General features: G+C 52.8%; 2 protein-coding genes across 5 annotated transcripts; one reads left to right on the top strand and one right to left on the bottom strand.

The window, feature by feature from the left end:
* Positions 1 to 371: 371 nt before the first annotated feature.
* Positions 372 to 7505, bottom strand: DYNLL2 (dynein light chain LC8-type 2). Of its 2 annotated transcripts, XM_033004812.2 has the most exons (3): positions 7372 to 7505; positions 3902 to 4040; positions 372 to 2236 (listed from the first exon to the last, which is right to left on the bottom strand). In XM_033004812.2, exons 2-3 carry the CDS (start codon positions 4031 to 4033, stop codon positions 2099 to 2101), a joined length of 270 nt encoding a protein of 89 aa, XP_032860703.1. In that variant the 5' UTR covers positions 4034 to 4040; positions 7372 to 7505; the 3' UTR covers positions 372 to 2098. The 2 variants fall into 2 exon arrangements, with proteins under 2 accessions (XP_032860703.1, XP_009964056.1); XM_009965754.3 differs by lacking the exon at positions 7372 to 7505 and having other exon boundaries at positions 3902 to 4059.
* A 250-nt stretch (positions 7506 to 7755) lies between these two features.
* LOC116964653 lies at positions 7756 to 22156 on the top strand. 3 transcript variants are annotated; one of them, XR_004408868.2, is made up of 3 exons: positions 7756 to 8839; positions 12678 to 12858; positions 19463 to 22156. XR_004408868.2 is itself a non-coding variant. In XM_033004854.2 (3 exons), exons 1-3 carry the CDS (start codon positions 8599 to 8601, stop codon positions 14175 to 14177), a joined length of 948 nt encoding a protein of 315 aa, XP_032860745.2. In that variant the 5' UTR covers positions 7756 to 8598; the 3' UTR covers positions 14178 to 14361. The 3 variants fall into 3 exon arrangements, 1 of the variants encoding a protein (XP_032860745.2); XR_004408867.2 differs by lacking the exon at positions 19463 to 22156 and adding an exon at positions 18274 to 19273; XM_033004854.2 differs by lacking the exon at positions 19463 to 22156 and adding an exon at positions 13652 to 14361.

Below are 22156 nucleotides of genomic sequence, written 5' to 3'. Positions count from 1 at the left end.
TTTCTACCGAGCACAGGGAAGAAGCCTGAAGCGTAAACCTGCTTCCCTGCAAAGCAGGGAAACACCTTTGAGCATGTAGAACCCAGGACCCCAGGCGCTACACCACCCCCTTTGTCTGAAGTCACTAAGATGTTGCCCCAGGGCCTTCGTCCCCGGGGTTACTTGGCACAGCAGCATCCCATCAGGGCTGCAGCAGGACAGCATCCCGCCTCCTGGCACGGGGTTGGAGCCAGGCTGGGTCAGCACCAGCACAGACCTGCCTCCTTCGGGTCATCAGCAGCTTCCAGGGTAGAGAACTCACTGCTCACCCTCTCTGGACAAGCACGGTTTTTGCTTGGGGCAGCTGGCAACGAAGAAGAAACTAGAGGCTGTTTAAATGTGTCAATTCACCTTTAATGTTTGAAAAAAATAAATGGTATTTGAGCCATTGCAGTTATGAAGGGAACAGATCTTGCTCCACGAGAGACTGTGAACAGGTTCACATTAGACTCATGCTTGGAAAAAAAACAAGCCCAAAACATTCTCCTTTCAGATCCAGAGTGGAGTTCCGAATAGACAAGACCACAAGAGTGCCCCGGACAGCCCAAGGCACATTACCCCAGTGCAGACATTTCCATCAACATGAAGTTATGACAGCTACATTCTTTCTAGTTACAACATTGTTCTATCAATATTACAAAATTAGGCATACTTTGGATTTTGCACAGAGACAAGAAGGACTTTTACTTCAGGAAGTAGTCAACCTGGGTCATCAAGTCATTTCACAATGAAGAGCTCCCTTCACTCTGCCCTTTTTCCCCCCAGTGACTAATTACCAAAGTCATCTCAGAGACACAAATTAGGCTCACCAGCCCAGTCATATCGTCTATGCATTAGTTAGCAAACCAATAAATAGACCTTATGACAAGCACCAGGTATTTACTTGCCATCACACAGCATTTCTCCACACCCAGATAAAAAGAACTTCCTGCAGTGTAATCCAAGAGTCAGTACATACTAAGACAACATCACTGCTGAACCTATTGGAGACCAAGACATTTGTCTGCCTTTGAAGCAGATGTCACATGAGTTTCCTTCACACAAACATCACATGTAAATTTAACTTCTTGGTACTGTGCTTTAAGAACAAAAGCAGATATCAGAACATGGAGGACAGTCCTCCAGAAATAGCTTATCAGCTACAGAAAATAAGAAAAAGGAGACAGTGGCCACTTACAAGTCTTCCACATGACTAGCTTGCTTTAAGGAGAGCATCAAGTTAAGGCAGTGTTGAGACAACTGGCTAAGAACATGCCAAATAGAGCTGTTGTCAGTAGTCACCAATTTGATATCCTACTCCATTTCGGGGACAGGCCACGTGGCTTTAGATCTCAGGATCGAGGTCTAAAGACTTCAGCCACAGGATGCTGCTTTCTGCAGCAAGCAGCAACTCAGGGGGGTGTCTGTTGAAGTCTTCTAGACCAGGCTGAGTTGCTTACAAGTCTAGGTCAACATTTCAGCAGAGCCAAAAATACAGTGATGGGCACTGAAAGAGAACACCAAGGGTGCCAGCTGCAAGTCTGTTTATCACAGTCCGAGGTGGAGTTCAACTGGTGTGTGAAAGCCACGTAATCAAGAGCCACCCCACCAGCTTTCAGGGAAGGTCTAAGTACCTGCTCTGAGGTTACTGGGAGAGCCAGCTCTCTACAGTCTGCGGGGTGGGTACAGAGGCTTACACTGGCTTTGCTCCTCGTTACAAGATTAACAGTCTAATAAAACTCAGGAAGGAAGTCAGGGTCTTTTGGCCTGCCCAAAGAAGTTTTCCCAGCCTCAAAGAAGGAGTTACCACTGAGGGAGCTGTTGTGGAATAGTTTTATTTCTTCCCACGTAAAGGCCATTGTTTAAGCATTTACAGGTTTCCTAGTGCAATACAACCAAAAAAAGCAGTAACAAAAAAATGCCGCCTTCTTCCCAGGCAACTAAACAGAAGTAGATTTTTACTGCAACATATACACATTAAATATAGTATACAGTCCATGCAGCGGCATAGCCATGTTAAAGGGAGTCGTGGCTTCAGCCATCAGTGCATTACAGTCCAAATTTCACTTGCTCCTACTTCCTATCCAGACTTGAAGAGAAGAATTGCAACCTGACCCAAGTAAAAATAGATGAAGTGCTTTGTCTCGTGTGTTACATAGCTGCCAAAGTTTCTGCCAACAATGCAGTGCCAAGTTGGGTTGTATTTCTTGTCAAATTCCTGAAGAAAGAGAAGAGAGGCATTAAGGCCAAGAAAGCCCACATGAAAATAGTTCTAAGCACAATTTCTTAGCTGGTTCTGTTCACTCACTATCACCTCTCCTCCCACCTGCAGCATCTTTAGATTCCCCACTACAAGACACTATTATATTAAGGTAGTGACGGACACAACTGGACCTCTGCAGTGGATTGCTGGAAAGACCCAACACAAGCAAATTATCTCCCCAGACCCAGAGCACCCATCGGCCCTGGGCAGAAAGCAGATGCAAGAGCTCTCCTTGGCACAGTGCTAGTCAAGCCCTGCATGTAGGCTAGCTCAGGGGAATATTTCTCCTCTCCCATTCCAAACCCACTCACAAAAAAAATAAAAAAAGATTTTGGCATGTCTGCTCCAACAAGGCATTTGAGCTTAAAGGTCACCTAAAAAAAGGAAGGAGGAGTTTGGCTTCTGCTGTTTGGGACTCTCCTTCACATAAAGGGGGGAGAAAAAAAAAAAATCTGCATTGAAAACATGCAGGTAAATTCACAGGCCAGACAGCACATGGAGACTGAAGAAGCTGGAGGAGAGCAAGCTGAATGCTGGCTTAAGTCTTCCACTTAGCAGGTAAGATAGGGTTAAAGACCATTTTCCTCCCTCTAATTAATACCCATCTCCCAAGAACACCCTTCCCTCCCCTGAGACAGGGCCAGAACAGACTCAACATTCAAGATTAAAGCAAGGGTTAGTCCTCAGACAGCAACAAGACAGTTTGAAGTAAGGAAAAAGCTTTCTTGCCAAAGCATGAAGGTGCATCAAATTGCTTCCCTCCTCCCAACACACTCGCAGAAAATAAAGGCCAACTTCTTTTTGGATGCCTTCTGTTGCACACACTCACTTTACAGGCTGCATTGCCCCAAGCACTTTGAGGTAAATCTTGCCTCAAAGTGATCCGAGAGGTTAGGAGACACCTTTGATTCCTTTCCATTCAAGCTTAGATTACAAGCAAGGCCCAAAAGCCAGCCCGGGTGCCTATGCAGTCACAGTTTCCCCCTTTCAAAAGCGCTTTGCCTGACCATTTGGAGAAGTGGTTACAGAGGGAACCGACAGCTCCCCAGATGCTGTCGAGCACGAGACTTAAGTTAATGGGCTCCTGCAAATGGGGAGACACCTCTTCACAGGTCAGGGCAGCTGCTTGTACTGGTTTTAAAGCAGCACCTTTCACAACCCTGCCAGCCAGCACAAGGCCCCATCCTCCTCCACACCACCCACCCCAGGGCCAGGAACAGTCGGACAGAACTGCACATGCACAGATCCCCCCCCCTCGAGTGAAAGAGTGTAATCCCACCCTGCACTGGTACTGCAAGTCAAGCTGCAGCATCTGTGAAGCAAGTCCTAAACGGAGACTGCAGCCAGCTCTTTCTAGGCTGGCAAATCCAGAGGGACAGCACTCACACTGTTTGCCTCAGAGCTTGCCAGAGCAACAGACCAGGCCCTGCTCTGCCACAGCCCTCCTCTGACCTTGGAAGAATCACTCCAGCCTCTTGGCAACAGTGGTGAAACCAAGAAGCATCTTCACCCTCCAAACACACAAGTACGAAGTCTCAGACACTCAGGCTCACAACTGGCACACATACTTAAGAGCTCCAGGAAGTCTCAGCCAGAGCAGCCCCCTCATCCCATAGTTACCTTCTTTATATATGCTGCAATGTCCTTTTCTATGTTGTACTTCTCCATTGCCTGTGTAGCACAGTCTACAGCATCCTGCTGCATGTCCTCGGACATGTCCGCATTCTTGATCACAGCCTTTCTGTCAGACATCGTGAACCTAAGGCAGAACATAGATTCCTTTAATCCCTTCCCAAGAGAGAAGCTTCCTGTGCAGAGGTTGTCCTTTCTATGGCAGGCTGCGTCACAAGCCAATACTACAAACCCCTGTTATGGCCAGTTGAGTTTATCAGGGTAGCCTACAGTAGTCCCAGGCTAGGGTGCCCCTTACAGCTGGAACACTGTAGCACTGGCACTGTCTGGAGGATAGATCAGAGATAGCCCAACATCACCTGCATTAAACACATGCAGAAAAAGCTTACTGTGTGGGAGGAGACGGCATCTGCAGAGCACCACAGCCCTCCTATACATCAATAGGTTACAGCCAAGTTTGCCTTCCAGGTGCACCAGTGGTTTAGAGCATTATCTGTTCAGAGCCTTGCAAGCAACGGGTCCCAGACTGCCTGTCTCCAGCAGGGAAACTCACGAAGCATGTTAACAGCAGCAGTGCTTTTTATTCCACCCCATGCCAGGAGTTAGAGTTACTGCTGCTAGTTTAGCCCGGAAGGAGTGTTGTTCCACATTCAGCCTACTATCATCCCCTCACCTCACCGCTGCTTTGCCACTGAAACCCAGACTTCAGCTGTTCCCATGGGACAAAGCCGGTCTGACAAGCCAGAAACAGGTTAATACCATGCTGCAGCCTAGAAAGAAGGGGAGGCCAGCCCCACGACTGAGCTAGCACAGCCAGGGCCCAACAAAGCGGCCTCCCTTCCCCACAACCCTGCCTGTGAGCCACAACACAAATGCTAGAAACCAGCACACTAGTGCTGCCCATGGCCTTTAAGAAACTAGAAGGTGGTATGCTGGAGCTGAGTGTGTGCCCCCCTTTAAATTAGTTCAGGTGCTTCACAGCAGTCACTGATTCCATTTACATGTAGATCTGCCATGGCCTTCCCAGGGAGGCATTTGAGAAGTTTCTAGTGCAATTCATATTATCCTAGAAAACAGGGATTTGGCAATCCCAGCCCTGCAGCTTTTCTTCAAGCAAAGGCTGCGACATACCCGGGGGAAGGATCCCTGGGAAGGAGCCCCGTGTAGCCCTGCTGCTGGTTGGCACGCTCCAAGACCCCGCTGAGCACCAGGCCCCTCGCTCGAGCCACACGTGAGGCCCGGTCAAGCGAAGGTCTGCGCTGAGAAGGCCCACAGCTGCTCACCTTGGCAGCAGCTCTTACCAGAGCATATTAAAACTTTGTGGGAATAAGCTTCTTAATGGCAAGGAGTGCCTCCAATTAAGCCTGCAGAGCACCATTAAGTTTCCTAAATCCTGTTACAGTGCTGTAAGTCTTGAGTGATACTACCAAGCATGTTTTGAAATAGTGAAACTACACATTTTTAGCTCTACTGGGGAGTGAAGAAAATCTGCTGCAACGATCGCTTCCTGGAACAGTCCCAGAAAACTGAAGGAGTAGCTTTGTTACAGCAATTAAAGGAGCCTGCTATCCAGAGAGAAAGAGAATCCAGTTGCATAATTGCAACCCTATGATTACAATACTTCAATTCTTCACTCTGCCTGCAGTTGAAGACTTCTGTTGCAACCTTAATTTATACGTTTTTGATACAATGTTTAATAAAGCACAGCTATTAACATACACTAATAGCATCAGGAGGAATGACAGGAACTGAGCTCAAACATCAGAGAGAACACACCCCTACCACAGCTCTGGAAAAGCCACTTCCAGGCAGTTTGTTCCCCTCTGCGTTGTGGTTTAAGCCAGTGGGTGTTAGCCTGTGGCCCAGAAACCCTGGCAGGACAAAACATGGCTCAGAACAGCCCAACCAACTGCCTGGAGGTTTGGATTCACTATCCAAGAATCTGCTAATCCCTTGGGAAAGTCTTCTAGGGGTCCAGCCCACCAGAAAAGGGAAGTAGTAGAAATTCACTTGTGGGTCATTCTCCCAGGAAACCCTTTTTAGGAAAAGAGGACAAGCATGCCCTCATGCACCCCCACCACACGCTGAGTTCAGAGGGTATTTGCCATTACGTAATCGGCCACAGAGCGACCTGCAAAAAGCATCTTCCTTCCTCATTGTTCAGGCAAGGAGCATCTCAGTGCAGGCCCGTGCTGCCGAGGGCCAACAGCGCCATAGAAAGAAACCCCACCATTATCTCTCAACAGAGCTGCAAGCACTGGCCAGCCTGCCCTCCTCAGCTCCGGGGCACAACATCCTTCAAAGGCCAACCACAGCAGGAGCTGGCAACTGGCTGTGCCTGGAAAGAGGGTCCCCTGCACCCACTGTGAGGCAGGGAGCAGCTCTGAGCATCCCCCCATCCACCCACCTGAACACCACAGAGCAGGGCCCCACTCCCTGCTCATTTCCCCCGTGGGGGGGGGAGGTTTCAGAGGCATCTTCCCCACAAGGCAGCCCAGCAGCACCCCATACATGTCTTATCCCTAAGCCACAAGATCACAGCTGGCCCTCAGGGTCTGGCCTTCTCTGAGGAAAATCACAAAGCCCCAGCACCCAGTCCAGGGCAGGGTGGGCCTAGGAAGGGGATAATAATACAGCTCCAGCAGCCACCTTTCCCCAGCTCGGAGCAGAATGGGGTCCTGAGGGAGGAAGAAAAGACCACAGCCCTAGCAGCCACTTCAGGGGAGGATGAGGCCTTGGGAGGGGGATTAGGCCCAAGCCATCAGCCAACCCTTCCCTCACCAGGGTAGGATGAGGTCTTGGAAGGAGTACAAGGCCCAAGCCCAGCACCCAACCACTCCCCGAGCAGAACAGGATAGGGCTTTGGGAGGGGGATAATGCTGAAGCTCAGCACCCACTCCTTCCCTCCCCAGGACAAGATGCAGCTTTGGGACGAGCACAGGACACAAATCATCTCTTCCCCTCCCTCCCCAGGCAGGATGAGGCCCTAAGAGTGGGACGAGGCCCAAGCCCAGCACCTGCTGCTTCCCCACCAGCACAGGCTGGAGGCCGAGATGAGGACAAGGCCCAAGCCCAGCACCCACCGCGGCCGGAGAGGGGTCCTGAGAGGGAGGTGCGGCACAGCCCCCTCCCCAGCAGGGCAGGAGGGAGCCCGGCCAGGCGCTGCCAGGAGCCGGGCGCTTGTGCGGGCCGGAGCCCTGCGTGACCTTCAGCAGGCGGGGGGAGCCCCGGGGGAGCCCGAGGCAGCGGTGACCTTGCCCGGAGCGAAGCCAACAACGCACCGGGGCGGGGCGGGCTCCGATCGCCGCCGGGAGCGGGACCTGGAGTCGCCCGCTCAGTCGGCCAGAACCGCAAAACCCCTTCCCCGGTGTAAGGGGAGCCCGCCACCACCCTCACCCACGGAGTGACCGCGGGGCCGGACGAGGCGGGGGGTGGGGGTAAGAAAGGGAGTCGCTCACCTTCACAGTGAGGGGGCCACCCCGGGAGGGCGAGGCAAGGCAGCGAGGAAGGCGAGAGGAGGAAGAGGAGGAGGCCCGCAGCCGCTGAGCCCCAGCCCGCTCCGCTCCCTGCGCCGCGCCGAGCGCTCTGCGCCTCGCCGCCGCGCCGCGCTCAAATACCGCCCCGCCCGCTGCGGCGCGCGGCCCGTCTCCCCTCTCATTGGCTGAGCCGCACGGCACGCCGCGCCCCTATTGGCTGCGCCGCGGCTCGGCCCGCCGCCCCGGCCTGTCCGCCCGCTCTGTTCTGCCTACATCCTGTTTCATCCCACAATGCCGCGGGGCGAGCGCGGGGCGGGGCGGTGCCTCGCGGGGGTGGGGGGGGGGGAGTTACCCCGGTGCCGTGAGGGACCGCGGCCTGGGGGCGGGGGGTGCGATGCTTTTTGGGGGGGATCCCCGCCGCTTTGGGGACCCTCATCCCCTCGGGAGAAGAAGCTGATCCCCTGGGGGGGTAACTGCCTGGGGAAGGCCCCTCTTGAGCGGGCTGTGCTGCTGTGGTGACCCTGACCCTGCCTGGGCCTGGCTCTGCCCTCACACCGGGCAGGGACATATCTCTGGTGATAGACCCCAGAGCCAGGCAGGGCCTGCTTGTGCCCCCCACTCCTTCCCCAGGCTTTGCCCCTCAGCGGGCACCGCGGGGCTCTGGGTCCAGCACCAGGCAGCTGCGCGCGCGCGGGCAGCTCAACCCAAGAGCGAAAAAGCAGTTCTGTCGGTGGTGAGGAGTTGCAGCTTTGCACCTTGATGGCATCGTCCACCTGAGATCTTCAAACGCGTGGTGGTCACTGACCACTTGGGCCTTGCAAGACCTTCCCAAGCTGGCTGGCATTGCTGCAGCTTCTCGTATTTACAGCTGAGGAAACTAAGGCAGTGGCAAGAGAGTGAACAGCGACAGGTCCCTGAGGCCATTAGCAGCCCTGTTAGGAACAGATCCAGGTCTCCTAGAGGTCCATGCAACCTTCTCCTCCAGTGTCCACAGATGTTCAGGTTTTCAGGCTGCTGCAGGCAGGTACTCAGCTTCTTCCGCAGGACTCAGCATTTCTCCTTGTCCTTCAAAGCCAGGCAGATTTCCCCCTCCTGAACACATCAAGAGGGCTCCCTCAATTCTTGGGGTTTTCCTGCTTTTATACTGGCAGCAAAGCTTGGGGAATGCCCAGCAAAGGTGGGAGCATCTTTCACTAAACCACCAGCCTCATGTCCTGTGGGAGCTGCTGCTTTTCTCCAGGCGTGTCTCAGCAATTCCTTCCAGGTCCCTTTCCTGCCGGGTCCAGCCTTGCTTCGTGTGGGAAAGCCGATAAAATCCCAAGCCCGGGTACTGCGCCACCGAGACTTGGCCCTGCACCAGTGCTCAGGGGTGATACGTGGCCATTGGAGCAGCTCCATCGTACGTTCACCGTGAGAACACGTGATGCTTCACTTACATGTGACAGCCAAGGTAAGGACAAAGGGGAGAATAAAAACCCTCTGTTCACTCCGAAGTGCAGGAAAAGGCCTGTCACAGCAGTGTGATGCCCTGGTTCGCATTACTGCTCTCCCTGGAGTAAAGCTGTGGTAAAAGCTCAGCTTTAGCAACTCGGCAGCTACCGGTACTGTTGGAGTGGGATGAAGGGCTGATGCGGTGTGGCGGTGCCTTGGTGGGGAACACACTAAGCCCTGCCACCAGCAGCCCTGCAGCGGGGTCCGGGGGGCTGGCGGGGGGCAGAGGGGTGCAAATCTCAGGGTAGGAAACAGCAGAGGAGACTCCCACTTGTAAGCTGCCTTGTGCCCACGCACCCACCTGTGAAGTCTCACAGGGTCCTGCGCTGGATCCTGGCACCATAAATGTGCTCTGGGCATACACTTGCCCCGCCAGCTGCCCCTGCGGGCCCATCTGCCAGGCTGGCCACCAGCCAGCTCCCGTTTTGGTTGCTCCCGTTTCACTTGAGCAGAGGTGCCAAGAAGCCTTTTGCAGAAGCCACCTGAAGAAAAACCCAGCAAACCAAAAAAGTCCCCATTCCCTTGTTGTCCCCATTCCCACACTCAGCAAGACAGAGGCAGCGCTGCCTGGGCTGAGCTGGCTTGTAATCAGACTGGTTTTAATTGTGTGCGTGGCCTTGAGAACCAGGGAGACCACTCTGGGTACTGAAATCTATCTAATTTGATTGCTCAAGAAAGACAAGCCTACGGCTGATAACAGCACTCGGGGGACAGGCTGAAGTTCACTCCATGGCTGTGCTTTTGTCTGGTGAGCAGGCAGCCCAGGAATGGGCCGATCCTTTTTGCTAATGAAGTGGATATTTCCTGGTGCAGCCTCTGAGACACTGGTCAAAATTCCCAACAGCAAATAAAATATTCACCGTTCCCAAATGGGTCCAGACCTGAGCTTCAGGTTTATGATGAGCAGCAGAAAAACAAGTGAGGACTAATGCTGCAGGGCTGTATGGCACTAAGTTTGTAAGATCACAGCTGGCAGCATGGGACCTGATCTCCAGCCTTCAGATGGATGATTTGAGGGTGGCAGCCTTCCCTCTGAGCTCAAATGCTCAAAACCTGGGTGCATCAGCCAGGCAATGGCTGCAGGTCATCTGCTGTCTGCCCAACACCACACACACAGGAGCTGCAGAGGTCCTGGGGCTGCACGAAGAGCTGCTCTGGCGGAGCAGCAGTGTCCATTAATAAATATGTGGCCAGAGCCGAGGGCTGGGCCATAGCCATCAAATTACAGCCTCAGGCCTCACCCTTATTAACATTGAGATCCCTCTGCACTGCTGTGGGAGATAACTGATGGTCTCTTTGCACCCCTGGAGAGGTTTTTCTTGCTTGCTTCTGCAGGTTGGCTTTTTTTGCTCCCTCTGCAAGGAGGGGGAGCGGGCAGTGCCCATCCTACCGGGACACAGGCGATGCCCTGCACCCACCAACGTGCTCCGGGTCACTGCAGGCCACCCCCAGGCAGGCCCCTGCCTTTCTCTGTTTTGGATGCCAGTGCTAATATAGTAACAGGCTTAGCTACAGCCCTTTATGAGCTTCCATCTCGGCAGCAGCAGGAGTAAATATTTTTGTGGTGATGTTTCCAGAGGCTCCATGCGGCTGGAGGGGGTTGGAGGTGCCAATCTTGGGGCTGAGGTGGAGGAAAAGCCATGCCTGGGCAGAGATGGTGGGCAGCTGCCAAAGAGGGACCAGCTTGGGGAGAGGCAGGAGGTTGGAGTCCCGTGGGGTGCCTGTGGGGACGGGGAGCCCACGAGGAGCCCAGGGAGTGGGGATGGGGAAGACCCACATCCCTGTAGGCTGTGGTATGCTCTAGGCTTGCCTGGCCAGAGCAGGCAGAGCCAGTTGTCCCTGCAAGGCTCCTGAGAGCTCCTGGCCACGAGGACAGCCAGCTCTGCTCAGGTTCGCTGCACGACACTTGGCTGGGCTATTTATAGCTCTGCCGAGTCTCTGTTGAGGCAACAAATCTCTGAGTCTTGTGGATCTTTTTATGAGCATCCCAGAGCGGGAGGCTCAGAGCCTCGGCTCTTGCCTTGCCGGGCCAGAACAGAGACATGGTTTGCATCAGGCACGGTGGCAGCTCCACGGGCACAGAGCCCCGCTACGGCCCTGCTGCAGGCACTGGAACCAACCTGGCTACACTGGAGGAGGCATCTCCCTCCCTCCCCAGCACTGAGCTGCGGAGGAAACCCTCTCCTTTTCTCGTCCGAGGAGCTCTGATATCCAGCAACCACCACACCAGGCTCGCAGCACTGCTGCCACAGATGAGGGACACCACTGCCCTCGGCGGAGCCAGGTTGCCCAGCCTGTATTGCTAAACCATCCCCTACTAATGAAGGAGCTTCGTTAGTGGGGAGGGATCTGAGCTGTTGTAAATCAGGTCTCTGTTCCTGCTGCCATGAGTTTCTGCTTAATCCTCGTGTGCGATAGAGCGACAACCGCAAAGTCTGGTTTTACTATACTATTAATCCTGGGCTGGGGCCGGGGCAGATGATGGGGGCTCGGCAGGTTTTGAGGCTAGAGGCAGCTGCTGAGCGATGCTTGTCCTGTCTGTCCTGCACAATGGGAGCCCCAGGCTTTCCCATGAGCACTCCCATGCCCCAGACTTCCTGGTATTTTCCCGGTGCAAGCGGGTGCAGAAGGAGCACTCGCCTCCCTCCTGCCTTGCCTGTCCTGGGGATGCCCACGGGCACTTACACCCCAGGACAGGAGGGAGCTGCCCCGGGGACCTGGCTGCGAAGGGACGAGGTATAAAATGGTTGCCCTGAACCCAAACGGTGACAACCAGTGGTCCACAGCTCTGGCTCCAGTGTGGGTGGCTGCTTCTGTAATCCCAGTGTAACCCCATCCCGGTTACGTCCTGCCTCCTTCCCCAAAGCAGTCAGCAGCAGGAGGAGGTGGAGGAGCCCCGCTTCTGCCCAGCACACCCCGGCTGCGGCCGCCGTCGGGCGCTGCAGGCTCAGCTCTGCTCTTTGCACGTGAAGGAGCACGGCCTTGACAGAAGGAAGTGCTTCAAATGCCATGGAGGGAGATGCGTTCCTAAATAGTGACAAAAAGCATTTATTTAGAAATTCCTCCGAGTGCACTATATAAGGCACTTCACAGGGATTAATAGGAAAAGGGCCTGGCAGCGAGGAGCAGTTTGCCATCTAAGGCTGTGCTCCTCCTGCCCCATGGCCACGTACTTCCCCACAGAACATGTTTCAAATCCCAGGCGATTTTGAGTCAAAAACCACAGAGTTTGTGCACTTCTGCCCTAAAAAACGCAGAGGTCTGGAAACCCAAAGCTGGGCTGACAGCACAGCTGCAGCATGACACCAGCTCTGCTTCCATGCTGCACCTCCTCAGTAACATCCCCCACTGGGGATTTTTCTTCTTATTTAACCTAACTCCACCTTGCTACAACTCAGCCCATTACTTCTGCTCTGCCCCGCCATCTGCATGGCACACTGATGTATTTTGTAGTGCGTGTCTGTAGCAGATGACCGTAGAAATGTTGCCTTCATCTCCTCTCCTTCCAGGATTTCCTTTCCTCTCTCCTCCTCCCCCGTGTCGCCTGCACCCCTGCTCACCTCCTTCCTCTTCTCCACACTCTACCATCAGCCTCTCTCTTTTGCCAATAATCAATAAAAATAACAGCAGCAGTAAAGCACTTTCTTTTATTAATTCACCTCCTTGCCCTCCCTGTGTGTCCTGGGGGGGGTGGACACAGCAGGGACACCCGGGCACCCCGGAGCAGGGCTGCTGCTCCACACAAAGCGGGATTTGGCCACTTCATCGTATCAACACAAACCTTTTCTCTCCATCAGGTCCCACCTGCTGTGGCAGGAGCATGAACATCACAGCCAGGGCAGCTACAGATTCTCTTCCTCATCTAGTGCCATCACCATCACTGATAATCATCCTTCTGTGGCTGATGCATCGAGCGAAGAGCCAGCAGCTCCCAATCTTGCAGAGACGTGCTGCGAAGCAACTGCACAGAAATGAGACGTAAGTAGTGAGAGGGAGGCACTGCCAGCGGCAAAACCCCACGTTCAAGCTTCTGCCGGGGCCGGGGAGGGGGGGAAGCCTTGCAAAGTCTGACCCCTTGTAAAACACGTCGTTCTCCCTGGCAAGTGACAGCCCACCTGCAAGGCACCCATGGGGTGGCAAGCTCTTTCCTTGGGGGCCGGGTCCGCACACAGCTGGGCACCCCGATGAGCGGAACCCCAGCACCTACATCGGCCCTGGGGCAGGATTGGCTGGCGGCTCCTCCCGGGTGCTCACACCTCGATACCAAGACCCAGCCCCTGCCTTGGGTGAGGGGGAGCTGGATCTGGTCCTTGATCGTCACTGCAGTCCCCAGCCACTTTCCAGCTGCTGGAGCCAGGTCCCTTACTGCCCACAGCCCTCCTGGGGCTGCCCAATGAGTTATTTTTTACCGAGAGTCAATTGTTTTGGCAAGTGTTTTGAAAACTGCATTATGAGGGGTTTGCTATCAGTCCGGGGCTGCTTTGATCAATCTTGTTTGTGAAGCAGTTTCAGCGCCCTGGTTAATGTACGTTATTATCTCCCTGAATCCCTGCTATAGAACCTGAATAAATCCCGTGGAAAAAGAAAATGCCCTATAAAAGGAAATGCTCTATAAAACTCCAGCGGGGAGCTGCCACTGCTGATGCTGAGGGTTTGATCACCATAAGCAGTCTGTTAACATCAATATCAGACCCCAAGTCCCCCAGTTTATTGTTCACAAATTTGGGATGATAAAGCATTTTCACTACCTGCCATCCTTTTCACTGCACAGATCCAGTCTGGGCGCATTTCTGTCTCCCATGAGTTCCTCTCACATCCCCCGGGGAATAGGAACCAGGCGCTCTGAGCAGCTCGTCCCCACGCCTGATCTGCAAAGGCTTTCAGTCCAGAGTGAGACCGGAGTGCACAAATACCAGACCTGGGGCTGTCCCCCAGGTTCCCTAGCTGGAAAAGGGGTCACCACCCATTATTGCTGCCGGGAGCAGTGGGGCAGCAGGCACAGGGAGAAATGCTCCTTCATCGGAAGAACCACCCAGGACTGGGTGAAACATTTCCCATCAGCATCACACACTGGGGCTCTGAAACCCCCAAACACGGCCTCTGGCCACGCAAGGCCCCAAAGCTGGCACAGCCCTTTCGTGGCTCTGGCATGCATGGAGCTATCGCGTCTTGGCTCCCCTGGGTCTGTCCCGGCGCGGAGGCAGCTGCAGCACGGCGCCGTGGCAGGGCAGCCTGGGCTTATCTCCAAGGCAAATGGGCTTAAAAATGTGACAAGCTATAGGCAGGGTTTTGTCTAAACATTGCTTTCCACGAGGTAGTGTGTTCCTTGCCATCCCGCAAGCGTGATAGAAAAAACTAATACTAAACGACTTGTGAGCCTTATTAATATGTATTCAGGTCATCTGCCTTCTGCAAGTTTTTGCAAGTGACTTGTGGTGTGCAGTTCCTGCAGGATCCATAAATAAAAACATCTCTCTGGAATCTTGGCGGGGTCATATTAGCACAGGAACATAACAACTGCCTTTGTGCGTGCGGAGGGGCGAGGGGTTGACGCAGCCCAGCTGGGCTGAGCTGGCCAGCCCACTGCTCCCAGCTCCCAGCAGCCCAGCCCAGGCTCCCAGCCCAGCTGGATGCAGAGAGCTGGGAACTCCCTTTAATTGGATCCCTCCCGAAGTGAAAGACAGGTTTGGAGACAACATAAACACCAGAGGAAGACTCACGTCGAAGCCACATGCTGTGTGCCTTGTGGCTTCCTTCGCTCCTGCAGCAGGATTTGCAGGGTCCCAGTCTGACCACGAGACAGGGAGGTTTTGGGACACACGCTCGATGTGCTTGCAGGGCCAGGTTAAGGATGAGTGTTAATTTGACTTCTTCCCTTGAGTTTCTCCATTTTTTCTTTTCTGTCCTTCCTCTCATTTGGGCTGGGTGCTCCACCACAAGCCCTAAACCCAAGGTGGCTTACGTGCAAGGGGCCCTGCGTGCAGGTCAAAGGCTTCCTACATTTTTAAGGTTGGAAGGGTTGTTCTAATCATCTCCTCCACCTCTCCTGTGAGCCACAACACTGGCCAGGGTTGGGTTTTTGTGGTCGAGCAGAGCACTGCTCTGCTCTCAGTTGAACTCGGAGGTGCCAGGTTGCTTTGGACTGGTTTCAGGGTGAGGGGTTTCCTCCTGCTGCGGGTCAGCCACGGGCTGCAGTCCCCAGGGGCGTCCCTGCTCCGGAACACGCCGGGTGCTCACAGGTGAACCAAGTGGGAAATCACATGTAAATCACCTGGTGCTCATGCATGAAATAATTGAGCGGTCATGCACGCACTAATTGGGCATTCGTATGCAAAATAACTGGTCGCTCATGCATGAACTACTTGGGTGCTCATGCATGTACTAATTAGGGGCTCATGTGTACAGTAATTAGGCATTCATGCATGCGCTAACTGGGCGTTCATGCGTGGACCGATCCTGCACTCGTGCGTGAACTGATTGTGAAGCTGTGTGCAGGTCCACTGCGCGCCCATGCAGGATCTTTTGGGTTGCTCATGCGTGCACTGGGCGGGCACTCATGCATGAACTAATTGGGTGCTGATGCACGAACTCCTTGGGCGCTCAAATGTATAGTAACAGGGCGCTTCTGTGTTCACTGATTAGACAGTTAACGCTTGAATTAATTAGGCACTCATGCATGGCCTGGCTGGGTGCTCATGCAGAGGCAAAGCAGAGCCATGCAGAGCGGCAGCCCCACGCAGGGGCAGGGAAACCTGCCAGTGCCAAGAACGGGTCGGTGCGGCACCAAAAATACCCTGCACGCGTGAGCTGGTGGTTTTATCTCCCCAGCAGCCTTGCTGCCACACGCGAGCCGATCTCACACCTTCCCCCAAGCTCCCCGTGGCGTAGGAAGCAGCTACTGCCGTACAGACAACTTAAACTCTGTTCTGGCACAGCATAAATACGAGAAGCTCCAAAAGCAGGAGACAAGGTCTCCGCTGTGTAAAACGATTTAGGTCAGTCTCACTTCTGCAGTGATTTATTTAAGCTCTAGTAGTTCCTGGCCTGCGTGAGGGAAAAAATGAGGGAAAAAAAAATAGAATCCCCCGTATTTACACTATTTTTCTGTAATGTTTACGTTGTGGAAGTTAAAGCATCATCTGCCAGTTCCATTTTTACCCAGGCCTGCAGACATTTCTACTACACACTCACATTTCTTGGGGTTCAGCCTGTGGTGAAGCAACTTGCTAAGCACAAAATCTCAGCCTGCAAAAGCTTTCAAGTGGTTGGCTGTTTCTCACTGAAAACCACATCCCTCGATCACTACCGAGGCTTTACCAGAAATGATCTTGCATTCCCGCGATCGGAAAAACGGCCATCGCAAGCGGCCGCAGAAGCAGATCGGGCAGAAACAACCCACCGTGGGCACAACTCTGCAAACCCGCAGCCGGCAAACGGGCGGTGGTGGGAGCCCAGCGCCGGCCGCGTGTCCCGCGCCACAGCCAGCTCCAGCCTGGCAAAGCAGGACCAGAAACGAGGGGCTCCCAGGACGGGTGCTGGAGGCGATGCCTACCTAGGTAGCAATGTATAGAAATTTTTTATGCATATACCCCAGGCAGGTATTCACGGACTTGCCGTGACACAGGTGGTGGGCCAGGAGGCGAGTGAGCTGACATCTGTGAAAGCACTGGCCATACCCCCCTTCCCTGCTCTTCTTGCCAGCCCGGTCAGTCGTCCGTTAATGCTCTCACTGGACTATATGGAAGGAGCTGCAACAGTTGATCCAATCAATGAGTATACATTTTATACATCCCTTAAGTCTGTAATATCTCTCTATACATAAGAGGCCACAAGGGATTTTGTTTTAATTAGAGGGATGCTTCAGACTACTCTGTCTAGCGCTTAATCTGCCTCGGAAATACAGCGGGGGGAAAGGTTGTCCTCACGCGGAGCTCTGCTCACAGCCCAGCTCCTCGCCGGCAGCACCCCGAAGGCTCAGCGACAGCACGAGGGCAGGACTGGGGCGACGGAGCGGAGCGCAGCCCGTATCCACCTCCAGCACGAGCCAGGAAAGTAAGCGATGCTAAACCGGAGTGGCTCTGATCCCACCACCCTTTGGACTCGACTCACCTCTTGCCACAAGCCTGCCGGTGTGGAAAGCGGCAGGGCCTTCTGCAGGCACAAGAGGTTTATTTATAAACAGTCAGCTGAAACCCTGCTTGCATCTCCAGCCTAAGTGCGAGGCGGTTCTTCTGCTGGGATGCAGGGAATATTCCTGTTTTCCTGCCAGTGATGTGGCTCTTCCTCCTGGCAGCGATACCCTGCGTAAGAAGGGTCGAGTATCTGAACATCACCCACCACAACAGATCCACGCTGGGGAGATATTCCTTAAATGCCACAGCACCTCCTCAAAAAGCACAGAGCTCCAGTTTCCAGGCAGGAAGAAAACTCAGCTTTTGGTATTTTACCACTTAGGAAATCTTGTGGTATCCTTCCAGCACACAACCCAGACCTTGGGGAGCCCCTCGCAGCGGGACAGGCCCCCCCGAGCAGCCTGGTGCAGGCTGGCCTCGGGGCTGGGGGTTTCCTCTCCTGCATGCAGTGAAACACGCCCAGACATGATTTATTGAGGTGTAACTCACGCCTGGGGCTGTGAGTGCACCCCATCCCCTGCCCGGCACCCCCTGGGGTGGGAATTCCTGGGGGAATTCCCCAGTCTGAGGGGTGCTAGTTATTCCCGGCGATACGGGGAGGAGGTGCTAGGAATGCATTTCATGGCGAAGGAAGACTAGAGGTTTCTAGCGAACAAAATACACGTTGCCAAAGTTTGCCAAGGTGGTGGTGCTTTTAAGGGAGCGTAACAGCTGCTGAGGTCCCACGGCAAGGAAAGATCTGTGGGAGGAGAGCAAAGCTCTGCGCAGACGGTACGTGTCCTCGAGCCTGCGCGTCAACCGCCGTCGAACACGTCCGCCTTTGCCATGGAGCACCAAGAAGCCAGCGGGTTTCCCCAGGCTGCCGTGCCGCTGCCGGAGCTGCAGCCAAACCCGTGCCCTTGGCAGAAACCACCAACGCAGGTGTCTGGAAGGTGCATTTCCAGTTCAGCCCAGTCTCACCGGTGCTCGGGGAGGGGGGCACTTCAGCCCCAGTCCATCATGGTGCTCAGCTTGTGTTTAATTCCAAACAGGCAAACAATCGGTTAGGGAGAAAAGCTGCCCTCTGCTTGGGAGGGTGAGGAGGAATAAAAAGGAGAATAATTAACTAAAAAAAAAAAGCCCTAGAGGAAAAAAAGTACTCACTGATGTCTCTGATGCTCTCGAAGCAAACAAAAGTAGATGGAAGCACTGCTTTATGTTCTCCCCTAGGACCGGCAGCACACATTTATATTTTTTTTTTTCCTTCCTCTGCTGTTAACAGCAAAAAAACCTCTCAGGGGATGGCCCTGGGCAGAGAGCTGCAGCCTCACGGGCCGTAATGGAAATCTGATGGACCTCAAAGCAACGTGTGTGTGTGTGTGCACATCCCAGCAACGCATCGCCGCCGCTTCCGATGTCTAATGAAAACCTCTGTTATGGAAAGGCGAATGAAGGAAGCAGTAAAATCCTCTGATACACCACAACGTTACCCAAAGCGTTGGGTTTACAGCTAACTGGTTCCCATGGAGGAAACGCGGCTTTTACTGGTGCTGCGGCTCCCCGCCCTCGCCAGCCCAGCTCTCCCAGGCCTCCTCATCCCATGAAGCTCGCTGCTCCTTTGATCCTTTCTTGCTCATGTGTGGTATTTCAGAAAATAAAAATGTTAATATGCTTCCTGGGAAGCTATCAAAATAATATTCGATGTTCATGCTTGGGTGCTGCCTGTGAAATCCAATGATCTTCTGCTACTGTTATTTACTGTATCCTCAAGCAACTGCACCTAAAAGACATATTTTAAAAAAAGAAAATAATCCGGTTTCTTCTTTGTATTTCACAATTTAGTTGGGCTACCACGGTACTGGTAAGTCAGGTACCATACGAGAAATGAAAACTGTCCCATTTTTAGTTTGCACCACACAGCTGAGTGAAGGACAGCCGCTGCTGGTAGAAGATAGCCGGGGTGTTTCCACTCCTAATTTCTGACTATGTAGTTTAACTTGCTAATTTAAAAGCAGTTGATTTTGTACCTTTCACTTTCTTTAAGAAAGAATGGGATATGAACTGTGAGGTTTCCTAAACGGGGAACATCTGGGTAATAAAATGCTGTGGAGCAGGATTTCCAGCAGGAACAGGCCCTTTAGCCGGGGCGCTGGGCTCGGCAAACTCCTCGGGAACTCAGCCACTGCTCCCACCCTGGGCCTTTTGTAAACGTCTAGTTTATTTTTCCTCATTTGTTTGCCCTTAATTTTGCTCAGACAGTAAAAATATATGGTGCGGTGTCACTCTTTGGTCTGCGTGACTTCTTGCATTCAAGAGGTTATCACAATCCCTCGCCTTTCTCACATGTTTACATTGTTATGCATGTCAACGAAACAGTTCCTAAAACTTTATTTGTATTTAAAAATAGTCTGCTTGAAACAAATATTAATGCATTTCTCACTTACTCTATTTCCTTGTATTAAAAAAATCAGCGAACCCGTGTTGACGCCACAGGGGGCTGCATCCCGTTGTTGCCTTTCAGAGGGAGCGGGGACATCGGCAGCGCTGCCAGCGGCTCTCCGATGGACAGCTAATGGAAAACCTCCTTTTAAAAACCACTGAGGCCTAGCAAATCGGGGTTATTTTTGGAGAACAAAAAGCTTCAGCTCTACCCATGCTCCCAAGGCTCGGCTCGGTGGCACGGCCGCCACGAAGACGTCCCCCAGGATGTCTAAATGCAGAGCTCTCGCTGCCCGGCTGTGCCACGGCCCTGCGGTCTCCACGTGGGGAAGGGGACAGACACCACACACCAAAGAAGAAACTACCGCTCTATTGGATACGTAGAAAATGCTGACGGTTTAATAAGCCCTGCGGCACGGGGCTCGTGCTGCCAGGGCTGGCTCGCTTGGCGTCACCTCCCCAGGGTTCCAGTTCCCTGTGTCAGGACAGCATCGTTCGCTCCGAGTCCGAGAACCAAGCGGTGGGAAAGGAGGTGCCGAGCGGGGCCGGCGAGCTCCCAGCACAGCCGGGGCGCGCGAAGGCATCGAGGGGAAAGGACAGAGAAATAAAAACAGCAAAGAAAAAGGAGCGAGGGAACGGTTGCAGGGGAAACCCTCGCCAGCCACTCTCCGCCTAACCACACGGATCTTTCCGAAATGAGCAGCTCCAAGGGCTACACTCCTTTTCACTTACGTATTCCTTAGCAGGTTTATTTTCTTTAACAGTTTGCTTTCGTTTTCCTCCGTCCACGTCAGGCTGTGGATGCCGCCAGGCAGGGAAAGGGAAGAGCAACGAAACCGGCTGCTGCAGCGTTCAGTGAGCGGGAGGCAGGGAGCGACGGGGAGCGGGCAGACGGAGCTGCAGAGCCCTGTACGGACACAAATGTTTTGTCAGGGAAAGAAATTAATTAAAATAAGCTGGGGGGGGGGGGGGCTCATTTAAACTTCTCAGTCTGTGCTAACCACTGCCTGTTCCCCTCCCCACCCCCAGATGTGGGAATCAAAGGTGAAACCAGCCACTGAAAATCAGAGTAACATAAAAACAAGACAGCAGAAATCACATCAACCCCCCCAATTTTTATTTTATTTTTTGTTTTTTTAAATTCACCTTTCATTTCTACTAGCAAGACAAGTAACCACATACGACGTAACTAGATTCTGCTCCCTCGTGCCCCCAGGCAGGCCGGCATGACGAGGGCTGGTGGTGCTGTGCCGGGGGTCCCGCTCGGCTGTCGGCTCCCCCGAGCACGTCGTGCGTAACGGCTGTAGCGGTGTAGCTGCTCAAATGAAGAAAAAAAAGAGCAACATTACAATATTTCTAAAACCGAGCATTTTCACAACATCTTCTAGACGTGATATGAAGTTGGGAAGTGTCATCTGTGGAATATACCTGTCGATGCCGCCTGCTCTTCTGGGTGGCTTTTCTTCCTTAAAGCCCTACCTCTGTGTGTCCTTTCCGGCTGCTTTCAGGAAAAATTCACCCTGTCAGAGTGTGTTGTGGTTTTTGTCTGCAACAGGACATGCTACAGCATGTGCATATGAAATCTTTTTGCTTACATACAAATCCACATAGATAAAACGAGCTCTGCCACCATCTGCTTTTATGGGAAATATTTTCAAACTCACACACACTTTCCTTGTCTTATCGATGTCCTCGAGAGTTTCTCTGACAAAAATCACAGGGTGTATTTTTGCATTTTTTTTTTACGTGCAAATTAATAACTTGGATAACATTGAAGTACCAGTTAAAATAGAAGGGCACCAAAATATCAGCTTTGTATTTCAAGCTCCAAAGACACCATCCATGCTGCGACTCCGTGTTGCTGTTGAAATGCCAACAGAAACCCCTCAAGCAGCATATTCAGAATGGCTGTTACGGGGAGGAAACGGCAAGTTTGGACAAGTCAAAGCTTACCTCTCCAAAAAAAAATGTTACAACTTAGGACAGCGTTTTAAAAATGACCCTTTTCTTCCAAACAATCCGAGCTTTGATGAACTGTTATTTTACAACAGAGTAAAGATTAGTCACGACTAATCCCAGCTGGATGGTTGGGTGCTGAGGATCAGGAAAGGGGGGGCAGGCGCGCGGCAGCGGGCAGAACTGCGGCCCCCGCTCTGCCGGCTCCGCTGGGGAAAAGCTCTCGCTCCCAAAGCCTCTGTTCAGTCATAAAGAAAAATGAACCGTGACTCTCATTGTAAAGCATTTTAGTATCTTCGCATGGAAAGACCCTGCCTGTGCATCGGGGCGGGCATCTGCAAGGAGGGAGAGCACGTTTTAACACGGCAGGAAGAGGGCTGGGGACGGAGGCAAGCTGAGAAAATGCCAGAAAGGGCCAAACCACAGTTGTTGTTTTAATTTCGCTACGTGAGAAGGCCTAAAGCGGCTGTACCAAAGCGCTCTCCCGCACATCTGCACCTGGACAACTTCCCACACTGGCTTACACCGTTCATACTTGCATTATTCATCAATATTATCAGTTGGAAAGCCCTGTTTTTCATTACTTTCATTTTGAGAACGAAAGCTTGTCATATTAGAGTAGTTGGCTTTTTTCTTTAGCAAGATTATTTGCCATTTCCTTCCCAGTAATTTATTTTCTACATAATTAATGTTTAATGATTCTACACATATACATTTTGCCAGAAAGCCAAAAGTGACTCTGACAAAACAAATAAATGTTCTGCAGCTTA

The sequence above is a fragment of the Tyto alba genome, unplaced genomic scaffold (genome assembly GCF_018691265.1).
Source record: "Tyto alba isolate M040663 unplaced genomic scaffold, T.alba_DEE_v4.0 Super-Scaffold_19, whole genome shotgun sequence".
Lineage (NCBI taxonomy): Eukaryota > Metazoa > Chordata > Aves > Strigiformes > Tytonidae > Tyto > Tyto alba.
Note: the sequence above shows the minus strand (reverse complement) of the source record. Positions and strands in the feature narration are given on the sequence as shown.

What these genes read in the sequence shown, in the direction of transcription:
- DYNLL2 (XM_009965754.3), bottom strand. Translation starts at nt 4,054, where the DNA reads ATGTTCTGCCTTAGGTTCACGATGTCTGACAGAAAGGCTGTGATCAAG. An exon ending in TTGCAGCATATATAAAGAAG is followed by an intron (nt 2,237 to 3,901) that starts GTAACTATGGGA and finishes CTCTTTCTTCAG; the next exon opens with GAATTTGACAAGAAATACAA.
- LOC116964653 (XM_033004854.2), top strand. Translation starts at nt 8,599, where the DNA reads ATGTCCTGTGGGAGCTGCTGCTTTTCTCCAGGCGTGTCTCAGCAATTC. An exon ending in ACTTACATGTGACAGCCAAG is followed by an intron (nt 8,840 to 12,677) that starts GTAAGGACAAAG and finishes TCTCTCCATCAG; the next exon opens with GTCCCACCTGCTGTGGCAGG. An exon ending in CAACTGCACAGAAATGAGAC is followed by an intron (nt 12,859 to 13,651) that starts GTAAGTAGTGAG and finishes TTCACTGCACAG; the next exon opens with ATCCAGTCTGGGCGCATTTC.